Source organism: Salmo trutta, chromosome 18 (assembly GCF_901001165.1).
Source record: "Salmo trutta chromosome 18, fSalTru1.1, whole genome shotgun sequence".
In the NCBI taxonomy this organism is placed as follows: domain Eukaryota; kingdom Metazoa; phylum Chordata; class Actinopteri; order Salmoniformes; family Salmonidae; genus Salmo; species Salmo trutta.
In genome coordinates, this window is record NC_042974.1 from 28380226 (window position 1) to 28393517 (window position 13292).

At 42.1% G+C, this 13292-nt stretch overlaps 1 protein-coding gene across 1 annotated transcript in view; it reads right to left on the minus strand.

The window, feature by feature from the left end:
* opn4a (opsin 4a (melanopsin)) overlaps nt 1–13292 on the minus strand; it is a 71411-nt gene that overhangs the window by 39564 nt on the left and 18555 nt on the right. The window contains exons 2-3 of the mRNA XM_029698219.1: nt 11180–11325; nt 10352–10485 (exon numbers count right to left, since the gene is read on the minus strand). Coding sequence (XP_029554079.1) covers nt 10352–10485; nt 11180–11325 — 280 coding nt within the window. The remainder of the gene's footprint in view (nt 1–10351; nt 10486–11179; nt 11326–13292) is intronic.

Here is a 13292-nt window from a genome sequence, read left to right on the forward strand (position 1 = left end):
ACCTGCCCGCAAACTGTATATTTTCATGAACCTTGCCCCTGACTCTAAGTTTGAGCTCCAGATTTGTAGATCACTTTACAGCATATTACTTTGTATCCACACAACATTTGAAGGAGACCTGGAAGGAACAGTTGGGCTGATTGCCTTCGAGATATTAACTTCACAGACTACACTATTCCTGTTGGAAATTACACTCTTTTTACCCCTCGGCCTCGCCGATATGCCCTTAGTGCAAGTCTGCCGAGGGTACCGTAGGTCGCCTCTCCTGGTCATGCCCCAAACTGCACAGACACTGGCAGGATATTTTGAAGTGTTACTCAGAAGTATACAGCTGTAACCTCATACCAGCCCAGGACACTGCTGTTTTAGGTAGGTCACATCACCTAACGACTTTAACCTATTGAGAACAGAAGACTGTACAAAATGGCATGGTTATTGCAACAACAACAAAAAATTAAGCCTTTGGATTAAGGAGACTGTGCCTGATTTTAAAACCTGGTTAGCTGAAGTCACCAGATTGATGCATAAATAAAGGATTCCATCTCTGGCAAATCTAATACATTCATTAAGATATGGCAGTCAGTGGAGGCTCCTCAGAGAAGGAAGGGGAGAACCATCCTCCTCAAAAATGTAATATTATATTATATATTTACGTCACCAAATAATTGATTAAAACACACTGTTTTGCAATGAAGGTCTACAGTAGCCTCAACAGCACTGTAGGGTAGCACCACGGTGTAGCCGGAGGACAGCTAGCTTCCGTCCTCCTCTTGGTACATTGACTTCAATGCAAAACCTAGGAGGCTTTTGGTTCTCACCCCCTTCCATAGACTTACACAATAACTATGACAACTTCCTTCAACCTATCAGATCTCTTGCAGCATGAACTGACATGTTGTCCACCAAATCAAAGGATCAGAGAATGAATCTAGTACTGAAAGCATTAGCTACAGCTAACTAGCACTGTAGTGCATACAATGTGGTGAGTAGTTGACTCAAAGAGAGAGAAAGACAATAGTTGAACAATTCATTTCTTCAAAAATGAAGGAGAAGTAAGAGCGAGAGAGCGAGAGAGACAGCGATTTCATTTTTTTTAACTTTCAGTTTCACTTACTTAGCTAGCAAATGCAGCTGGCTAGTTTAGTTACTCAAACACCCGGCTCAAATAGAGGGACACTATGTTAGCTAGCTGGCTATAACTATCCAACACAACACTGGAACTCTTCAAAGTCAAGGTAAGCTTTTGGTTTTATTAATTTATTGCCACCGGGGCCCGCCAGTGTAACTGCTTACTGACTATACACTAACTTTACTAGTAGCGGGTGTACTAACACATTAGTTCTATTAGCTATGTTGACTAAGACGTTACTTTAGCTAATATGTGGACAACGATGTAGGCTGTGTGTAGCGGTTATGACATGGTTTGGCTTGGAAAGGTTTTTCGCCTGGTCACATACAGCTGATGTGTTGTTGATTGAAGTCCACAACGAAGGGAAAAGGTGAGAGGAGTAGAGTTCATAGAGGATAGAAGGAATACAACGTGGCTGCTATGAAAGTGAACTGTGTTTATGTGGGATCAGGGGTGTATTCATTCCGCCGATTCTGTTGAAAAACGTTTCTTAAACGGAAGCAAACAAAACGGGGATAAATATACTTGAATTTATCCAATAGAAACTCTTGTTTGCAAATGTTGGACTAATGATTACACCCTAGATAAGCTAGATGCAGGCAAGACTGTGCAAGGCGGTATTGAATGTGTCACTGTCTGTCCATGTGTCACTGTCTGTCATCTCAAATTTCTCTCGACCTGTGTGCACCTACGTTGTAAACTTTCATTCATAGGCTTGGTTGTAGCAACTTCATGATGGGTATAGGGAAAATATGAGGATAATGTAGCAGCCTAAACTTGCCGATGTTACATTAAACTGGGTGAATGGAATATGAATTACAGTCGTCCAACATGCTGTAATAGAAATAAGGCCATGCTCATGAAAAAAATTGTCCTCCCTCATCATTAAAAAAAATATATATTTCACCTTTATTTAATCAGATAGGCCAGTTGAGAACAAGTTCTCATTTACAACTGCGACCTGGCCAAGATAAAGCAAAGCAGAGCGACAAAAACAACAACACAGAGTTGCACATGAACAAACGTACAGTCAATAACACAATAGAAAAATCTATGAACAGTGTGTGCAAATGTAGAAGAGTAGGGAGGTAGGCAATAAATAGGCTATAGAGGCGAAATAATTACAATTTAGCATTAACACTGGAGTGATAGATGTGCAGATGATGATGTGCAAGTAGAGATACTGGGGTGCAAAAGAGCAAGAGGGTAAGTAATAATATGGGGATGAGGTAGTTGGGTGTGCTATTTACAGATGGGCTGTGTACAGGTACAGTGATCGGTAAGCTGCTCTGACAGCTGATGCAGAGGGAAGTTAAAGAGGGAGATATAAGACTCCAGCATCAGTGATTTTTGCAATTTGTTCCAGTCATTGGTAGCAGAAAACTGTAAGGAAAGGCGGCCAAAGGATGTGTTGGCTTTGGTGATGACCAGTGAAATATACCTGCTGAAGAGCGTGCTACGGGTGGGTGTTGGTATGGTGACCAGTGAGCTGAGGGTGGTATATGGGGCTATATGGGGCTCAGTGAGCTGAGGGTGGTATATGTGGGTGGTATATGGGGCTTTGGTGACAAAACGGATGGCACTGTGATAGACTACATCCAGTTTGCTGAGTAGAGTGTTGGGGGCTATTTTGTAAATGACATCGCCGAAGTCAAGGATTGGTAGGATAGTCAGTTTTACGAGGGTATGTTTGGCAGCATGAGTGAAGGAGGCTTTGTTGCGAAATAGGAAGCCGATTCTAGATTAATTTTAGATTGGAGATGCATAATGTGAGTCTGGAAGGAGAGTTTACAGTCTAACCAGACACCTAGGTGTTTGTAGTTGCCCCTATATTCTAGGTCAGAACCATCCAGAGAAGTGATGCTAGTCGGGCGGGAGGGTGCGGGCAGCAATCGGTTGAAGAGAATGCACTTAGTTTTACTAGCATTTAAAAGCAGTTGGAGGCCACGGAAGGAGTGTTGTATGGCGTTGAAGCTTGTTTGGAGGTTTGTTAGCACGGTGTCCAAAGAAGGGCCAGATGTATACAGAATGGTGTCGTTTGCGTAGAGGTGGATCAGAGAATCACCAGCAGCAAGAGCGACATCATTGATATATACAGAGAAAAGAGTCTGCCCGAGAATTGAACCCTGTGGCACCCCGATAGAGACTGCCAGAGGTCGACAACAGGCCCTCCAATTTGACACACTGAACTCTATCTGAGAAGCAGTTGGTGAGCAAGGCGAGGCAGTCATTTGAGAAGCCAAGGCTATTGAGTCTGCCGATAAGAATACGGTCATTGACAGAGTCGAAAGCCTTGGCCAGGTCGATGAAGACGGCTGCACAGTACTGTCGTTTATCGATGGCGGTTATGATATCGTTTAGGACCTTGAGCGTGGCTGAGGTGCACCCATGACCAGCTCGGAAACCAGATTGCATAGTGGAGAAGGTACGGTGGGATTCAAAATGGTTGGTGATCTCTTTGTTAACTTGGCTTTCGAAGATTTTAGAACGGCAGGGCAGGATGGATATAGGTCTATAACAGTTTGGGTCTAGAGTGTCTCCTCCCCCTTTGAAGAGGGGGATGACCGCGGCAGCTTTCCAATCTTTGGGGATCTCAAATGATACGAAAGAGAGGTTGAATATGCCAGTAATAGGGGTTGCAACAATTTTGGCAGATAATTTTAGAAAGAGAAGGGCCAGATTGTCTAGCCCAGCTGATTTGAAGGGATCCAGGTTTTGCAGCTCTTTCAGAACATCAGCTGTCTGGATTTGGGTGAAGGAGAAGCGGGGGGGGGGGGGGGGCTTGGGCAAGTTTCTGCTGGGGGTGCTGAGATGTTGGCCGGGGTAGGGGTATCCAGGTGGAAAGCATGGCCAGTCGTAGAAAAATGCTTATTGAAATGATCGATTATTGTAGATTTATCAGTGATGACAATGTTTCTTATCCGCAGTGCGGTGGGCAGCTGGGAGGAGGTGCTCTTATTCTCCATGGACTTTACAGTGTCCCAAAACTTTTTGGAATTAGTGCTACAGGAAGCAAATTTCTGTTTGAAAATGCTAGCCTTAGCTTTCCTAACTGACTGAGTATATTGGTTCCTGACTTCCTTGAAAAGTTGCATAACGGCACTGACCGCCACTGAAGGCAACACTTTTTAGCATATCTTTCGCGTGATGATGGGCAACACAACATACAACATGCAACCCACCTTGATCCAAAGTTATTATTGTTAATGCCGAGCATAATCCTTATACAGTATGTCAAATATCAATGAAGCAAGGTGCCAATTCCTTGTGTTCTGTTTTTTTCTTTCTGTTTTTGTTTTTCTGTTGAGGGTTGGGTGTTGGGGGGTATTCTCTATGTATTATTTGCTGTCATTATCTGTCTGTTTGTAAAACTGAAAATTCATCAATAAAATATATATATAAAAATTAAACTCAGACATTTCTCTCAAAACATAGAGGTGTCTGTTGGCACGGGACTAATATTATCAGAGGACCTTGGAGTTTAGGGAGCAGTCAAAATGTACATAATTGTAACCAGGAGGAAAATTGGGGAGGGTCATGCTTTTTCAATTTCAGTCAGGGGGAGAGTTTAATATTTTTTTGGTTTAGTCCAGGGGAGGGCCATGTAATTTGTAATTGATTAATACACCTAATGCAATGGTACAATTAAGCACTGGAGGTGGTGCTATAGGTTTAATAAAATGTAACGAAAAACAAGCAATTTTTTTGTTTTTTTTCAACAACAGTAAATACATGTAAAATGTAATGATATCATAAAATCGCCAGGACACAACGCAAAATGACAACGCATTGCTGTTGAACCAGCCTTCATTATAGTAGACCTAGGGTAAGGGTAGCCTATGGAGAGATTTGGGTTTTAAAGATGTGAAAGGATGGGAAACAAGTAATTGTTACAGGAAAATAACTTCTAAATATGAGGTTTCCCGGTATTCACAGAGGTTCTCATCTCTCGTTTCATGATGGGCATGGACACATGTAGCCTACATCATGGAGGGGGTTTTACACACCTCCAAAGCATGGTTAAAATAATGAAGGCCTGCCTACAATACATAGATAAAAAGGGAATGTCAGCTCACTGTTTTGCTCCTTTCAAATTTGATATTTTAATAAAGCTATGGTGATTAAGATTTAGTTCCAAGCAGTCTCACGAGCCAAACCCTTTATCAATGGTTTTGACTCCCATCTGAGCGCAAGCAAGCTGATGTAAGACAGGTAAATTACCCATCCTTCCGCAACAGTTTGAAAATAGCAGAGCGCTGGCTTTAACAGGTTGAAATTGCAAACGAACGGGTGTTTGACACTAGTGCCACCTTAAGGTCAGACAAAAATAGAGCCATGATGTCATCTTGCTCAGTGTTTCAGAATTAGTTGCTTATTATATGCTGCCCCTTATCCCTGATTCTTTACTGGATGTGCAATATCAAGTGTGCCTATTGTGGTCCCAATCAAATGATCCATAGCCTATACTCTTAGCTATAGGCCTAGGCTATACGAAGAGCATGCTCGGAGAAGCACAGGGCAAAGTTGTATTTCTAAGAAAATGCACTTCCTTTCAAGCAGTTTTTGCGCTGCTGGGATGGTGTGTATAAAACGAGGCTACACGCCATTACACACTGCAATGGAAACGCTATGCCAATCATAAGCCCTGGCCAAAAAATGTAATATCTGTGTGCGCTGACTAGGCCTACTTATGTCCTGTTCAGTTTGAGAGGGATAGCGCAAAGATGAGAAGGAGGACTGGAGCTAAGCTTGCTACTGTTATAATTGATTTGAATAAAAACAATATGTTTCATTGCCCATAATGCTATTTATCAGAATTATTGACCTCGCAATAAGCCATATTCAAGTAATTTACATAATTTACATTACTTTTAAGCGGCAGCAGCGGAGATGGACAGCGCATGGGTGCTGAAAGTAGGCTACTTCTAGAAGTACTAATTCATATAAACAGTCTTCGGGCCTCCCGAGTGGCACAGCGGTCTAAGGCACTTCATCGCAGTGCTTGAGGTGTCACTACAGACCCGGGTTCGATCCCAGGCTGTGTCGCAGCCAGCCGCAACAGGGAGACCCATTAGGCGGCGCACAATTGGCTCAGCGTTGTCCAGGTTAGGGAAAAGTTTGGCCAACCAGGATGTCCTTGTCCCATTGCGCTCTAGCGACTCCTTGTGGCAGGCTGGGCACATGCACGCTGACTTCGGCCGCCAGTTGTACAATGTTTCCTCTGACACATTGGTGCAGCTGGCTTCCAGGTTAAGTGAGCAGTGTGTCAAGAAGCAGTGCAGCTTGGCAGGGTTGTTTTTCGGAGGATGCATGACTCGTGACCTTCACCTCTCCCGAGTTCGTACGGGAGTTGCAGTGATGGGACAAGACTAACTACCAATTGGGGAGAAAAAGGGTAGGATTTTTTTCCCCCCTTCATTTTAATTTGACTTTAGGCTTCTAACAACAAGATGGCTTTGTTTTGGAGCTTATTTCTTCTGATTCAAGAAATAAGAGACACAATTCTAGTCTACTATCCATAGATTTTATCAGCCAATTCCTTCAGTCACCATGCACTCCTTAAATATCTATGTTAGTGAGTGAAGGGCTTGGTGTGTTAAGTTAAAACTAGGGCTAGAAACAAGCTGTAGAATTCTGGGCAAAGACATGACTGCGATGCATATGGGATATCGTTGGTTTGTCTATGGAATTCAGAGGCTGCGCTACAACCTTCTATAGACGAGAAAAACAAAAATTTACTTCGCTTGGAAAGTAATGTGTGATTCTGTCGCTATCAATTGACGTTCAACATTTCAACCATCTATTGAACAACATACTAACTCTAAATCAGTCAGGAGGAAGCAGGGTAGCCTAGGAAGGCCCGAAAATGTGTTATTTAGGCTATATTATTATCATTTCCCGGCTATAGCCTGCCATTTAAGAAATAAATTATGAAGCATTTGTGACGCGCTACAGGCTGGCAGGAGCACTCAGCATTTCAACAACACATCAATAACAGCACTTCAACAACATGCCTATACATTCTGCATTAAGGGTGTCTAAAATTCAATTTAAAAAATGTATTACTTAGAATTAAATAATAATGAAACAAAAAAATGCCTTATTACGCTATACAGTCATTCTACAGTGCCTTTAAATTCACTTTTAGAAACAAGTTTGGCCAGTCTTTGGTTTGAGGATCATGCGGTGAGCTATTCATGCCTAGTTTGTTCATTTAGCCTAGCAGATGCTCTTATAAGTTAGATGACAGTTCCCGAATGAAAAAATATAGGCCTACTTGATGATATGCAGCTGCTGTATTAAGAAACAAATGGCTTTTTCTCAAATTAATTGATTATCAGACACTTCAGTTGTAACTGGTTCAGTTGCACAACATTTTTACAGTTGATAGACTGTACCAAACTTAGACTATCCTTTTTTTTAACAATAGCCTGCATAGAAATCAAAACCTCTCTGGTGCTGCAGCATGCGCTCATTCGTTGTCATGCTCTGTTGTCATACTAAAAGATTCTGCTTGTCTCCAGTCATGTAAAATAACGTAGAATTGCATTTATAAAAGGCAATTTCTTCTCAGACCACAAATAAGATGACAGATTCAATTCATGCAGTGCTTTCAATATAATGGAGATCTTTACACCCTTACCCTTGTCGCGGTGGAATGTGAATCCACAACCTTCTGGCTACTTTGCCATGTAGGCTAATGCTAACAAAACGAAGAACAAAACTGCATATCTAAAGGGTCTGGTCTGTCCTAGGAGTGAGGGTAATGGGTTTTCTGCTATTTCATTTATATGTTTGAATTATTATTTTGGTTATAAGGGAGGGACACCCTTTTTCAAGCATTCAGGGAGTGTCGAGTAAAATATATATTTTACTGAAGGGAGGGCCATCCATTTTCATTTCAGAGAGCTCGGTTTTTCTCCAGGTATCCCTCATTATAAATAATGTACAGTCCCTTAGTTTGAGTTTTGAGTTTATTTTATTTTTACAGGGACAGTGCACATTAATCAACGTTTCAGTAAAAGTGCCGGTTTTAGCCAGCCGGCTAATTTTCAACCGCAGTCCCTGGGCAGGTTATTAAAAACAATTACAATATAGACAATCATAGAACAGTGAGCACACGCAGAGTAACATAGGACAAGCAAGACATAGCATACAGACAGAGCAACATAGGACAAGCAAGATGTAGCATACAGACAGAGCAACATAAAACAAAAAGCAACAAGACAAAATCCATAAAAACAAAGTGTTTCCACACCTCACAAGCTACAGACAACAGACAACATGGAAAGCGGCAATACACAGCTAGGGATTATGTTCACAAATCTGGTTGACCTTTAGCCATGTCTTCATGCATTTTGTGAAAGTGTGATATGTGGTGCAGTTATGTGTGTCTGATGGCAGTGTATTCCAGACATGGGACGCTCTCACAGAGAAAGCGGATTTACTAAAGGTGCTTTTCCTTAAGGGAACTATACAGTCACCTCTCATGGCAGACCTTGTGGATCTGCTGCCATATGTTTGGATTTTCTGTTTAACAAAAATACTGAGTGGAGGGGGAGCCAGGCCATTTAGGATCTTGAATACAAGACATGCGTCGGTGTATTGCACCAGATTTTCCCAACTCAGGAGCTCATGCTTTCTAAGGATGTAACAGTGATGATGGCTATTGGGCTTCCTATCGAGCACTTTGAGAGCCTGTTTGTAGACAGACTGAATAGGTTTTAATGTTGTATAGCAAGCTTGGGTCCAACTAGTCAAGCAGTATGTTAAGTGGGGGAGTATCATCGATTTGAAGTACAGTCTTGCTACCTCTGTGGTCAAACAATTTCGTATAAATCGGAAATTAGCTAGGTTGAATTTGGTTATTTGAATTACCTTTTTCACATGCTTTTTAAAAGAGAGGTTGGAATCAAGTATGATTCCAAGGTACTTAAAATCAGATACCACCTGGAGCTTCTCCCCTGACACATAGACATCTGGCTCAGTAGCATCTGTTGAAAAACAGTAGTTGGAATTATTACTCTCCTGCGATGCAAAAATGGCCGACATGGCAGATTCGGACGGGATTTAAATTACAGATGTTGTGATTTGTGCTAGTGCACATAATTACATAAAACCTATCTCCCCCAGTAAAATGAAACCTTGCGAGTAGGGTTTTAGTTTTCACCCAAAGCCGTCTTTGATTGAAATGGATGCAGATAAAAAGCCTCAAGGTCTGCCTTATTTGTCTGTATCTCTAGGCAACAACTAATTAACTAGGCTTCCATTCACCTTTGAAAGATTGGAAGCCTAGTTATCAAATATTTGCAGAAAAAGACATGCACATTTGAATGGGTAGGCCTGTTTCCATTAAACTGGCATGTTGCGATTGAAAAGCTGTGTATCATGGAGTAATGCATATAAAAAGCACTTTTTCACAGAAGTTTCCATGAAATTAATAATAAACAGAAGTTCAATGTGTTCCCATCACATTCAATAGTATAGGTTACATGTTGAGATAAGAGCAAAATCCTTTTTATTTGATAATTGGCAGCCAAGCACCGATCATCACGTCACCAGCATACAAATAATGCCTTCGATGTGTATTGGAAATGTGCATCAAGCTCATCAACGTGCACTTAACCACCATATGTGTGTTCATCATAACTTAATCCATCTGCCTAATAAACTCTTCATGCTTTCTTCACGTTGTGGTGGGAGGACAACACAACGTATCATTGTGACTAAGTTTACTTTGACACGATGCTAATTATATCAATATTTGCACGTAAAAGCATTTTCCACCGCAATTTTCACATAATCTATTTCACAGACAAAGAAATGATCCACCCTTGTGTAGCGTATTTTGTTTTGTCGACATTAGGACGTTTTTACCAAAAAATGTGCTGTTTCCATCCTGGCCTGTCGTGAGTTTTTTTATGCTTCAGTTAATTCCTCTGCATAAAATGGTTGGAAGGAAACATGGTTTACGGTAAAAAATAAACACATTCTCCTCTTTCTCTCTTATCATAGACTTCTACCTCTTGCCATTCCCCACCTTTTCTGTTCAACTTAATTACCTTGGAATCAATTCCTTCATTCCACCTCCTTCCAGAAACAAGCTAGGTTTCCATCTATGTTCTGTCTTTCAAGTAATGTATAGATTTTGTCAGTTTTTCTCAGAAAAGTCTGATTGGAAAAGAATTGACCTCAGATGAGTTAGTAGGCGGTGTGGAGTACCTTTCTCTCCGAAGATCCATCTCTTATGCATGGAGGTGGTGAAGAAGATGGGTGCCTGTGTGAGGCACATCAGGAGGTCAGTGATGGCCAGGTTAATGATGAACATGTTGGCCGGAGTCCTCAGTGACCTGCTCCTGTAGAACACAGCACATACAGCACAGGGAAAGGCAGGATACAGTATTCTGATCCAATTTGACACACACACACACACACACACACACACACACACACACACACACACACACACACACACACACACATAAACCGTGTGTGTGTGTGTGTGTGTGTCTGTGTGTGTGTGTGTGTGTGTGTGTGCATCTGTGCGTGTCTATATACACAATGAGTTATCATAGTGGGAGAGAAATGGCATCTCCACACAAAGCATTGAAAGCGAAGCGCGTTACACACACCCCAGAGCAAAGTAATGTCAAGCCAAGTAGTGTGTTTGGGATGAAGGAAAGGCAACTATGAATGTGAAAACATTTGCAATTGCAGCTTGTGCGACAGATTCTTTTATTTTGCACAATGCGGATCAACTGAGACACACCAATGAACAACTGAGACTACAGAGCCACATATGACAGATGGAGGGATAGTGAGAAAGTAAGACGACAAACCTCAGCATTAACTCCACATTCTCTTGCTGCAAGAAACTGCCACAGAATTCTAATTGATCAAATTATAGGTGTGTGAGAGAGAGAGAGAGAGAGAGAGAGAGAGAGAGAGAGAGAGAGAGAGAGAGAGAGAGAGAGAGAGAGAGAGAGAGAGAGAGAGAGAGAGAGAGAGAGAGGTATAGTTACGGTACAATGGGAAGCTCCTGTCCCTTACCTGCTGAAGGCATAGATAACCAGGAAGTTGCCCACCATGCCGGTGATGCCGATAGCCAGAATGACTACCCCTATGGTGTAATGGACATGGTCAGGTACATCCACAGTGGGGAAGGGGTGGCGAGAGGCTTCCTGCACCATGGCCACCTACAGGTAAAACAAATAATGGTATTTAAACAGGAGCCTGGTGGCATAACAAAACTGTGAGAAATTAACCATATCCACGTATTAATAATGTAGGAAGAGGAATGCATAGAATAACCCAAAAATGTTGGTAGGTTGTAAGTAAGTCTATTTGTTAGCAATGTTTTCAAATTACTGTTCTGTACTGAAATATACACTACCGGTCAAAAGGTTTAGAATACCTATTCATTCAAGGGTTTTTCTTTATTTGTACTATTTTCAACATTGTAGAATAATAGTGAAGACATCAAAACTATGAAATAACACATATGGAATCATGTAATAACCAAAAAAGTGTTATAAAATATATTTTGATTTGTTTATTTGAGATTCTTCAAATAGCCACCCTTTGCCTTGATGACAGCTTTGCACACTCTTGGCATTCTCTCAACCAGCTTCATCTGGAATGCTTTTCCAACAGTCTTGAAGGAGTTCCCACATATGCTGAGCACTTGTCTGCTTTTCCTTCACACTGCGGTACGACTCATCCCAAACCATCTCAATTTGGTTGAGGTCGGGGAATTGTGGAGGGCAGGTCATCTGATGAAGCACTCCATCACTCTCCTTCTTGGTAAAATAGCCCTTACACAGCCCGGAGGTGTGTTGGGTCATTGTCCTGTTGAAAAACAAATGATAGTCCCACTAAGCCCAAACCAGATGGGATGGTGTATTGCTGCAGAATGCTGTGGTAGCCATGCTGGTTAAGAGTGCCTTGAATTCTAAATAAATCACTGACAGTGTCACCAGCAAAGCACCCCCACCCCATCACACCTCCTCCTCCATGCTTTTCGTTGGGAAATACACATGCAGAGATTCTCCATTCACCCACACAGCAAAAATCTCCAATTTCTACTCCAGACCAAAGGACAAATTTCCACCGGTCTAATGTCCAATGCTCGTGTTTCTTGGCCCAAGCAAGTCTCTTCTTATTGTGGTCCTTTAGTAGTGGTTTTGTGCAGCAATTCGACCATGAAGGCCTGATTCACACAGTCTCCTCTGAACAATTGATGTTGAGATGTGTCTGTTACTTGAACTCTGTGAAGCATTTACTTGGGCTGCAATTTGAGGCTGGTAACGAATGAACTTATCCTCTGCAGCAGAGGTAACTCTGGGTCTTCCATTTCTGTGGTGGTCCTTATGAGAGCCTGTTTCATCATAGCGCTTGATGGTTTTGGCGACTGCACTAGAAACTTTCAAAGTTCTTAGAAATGTTCAATATTGACTGACCTTGAAGTCTTAAAGTAATGATAGACTGCTGTTTCTCTGCTTATTTGAGCTGTTCTTGCCATAATATGGACTTTGTCTTTTACCAAATAGGGCTATCATCTGTATACATCTGTATATATCATCTATCTTGTCACAACACAAATATCAGGAATCGAGGTAAGACCCAGATGCAGACTGTCAAAGTAACAATGTTTATTGTAGCAACAGCGGCAGGCAAAGACAAGTCAAGGCAGGCAGGGGTTGATAATCCAGGGTAAGGCAAAGGTACCGGACGGCAGGCGGACTCAGGGTCAGGCAGAGTTCAGTAATCCAGAGGTGGAGCAAAGTTGCAGCACGGCAGACAGGCTCAGGGACAGGCAGAGAGGACAGACAGAGAGGTCAGGCGGGCTGGTACAGGGTCCGGACAGTAAAGGTCAAAAACCAGGAGGAAGAGAAAAGAGAGGCTGGGAAAAGCTAGGCGCTGACAGGAAAACCTCTGATAAGCTTGAACAAACAAGACGAACTGGCAACAAACAGACAGAGAGCACATGTACAAGTAGACAGGGGACAATTGGGAAGATGGGCGACACCTGGAAGGGGGTGGAGACAAGCACAAGGACAGGTGAAACAGATCAGGGCGTGACAACAAATGATTGGCTCAAACGCATTAAGAAGGAAAGAAATTCCACAAATGTACTTTTAAGAAGGCACACCTGTTAATTGAA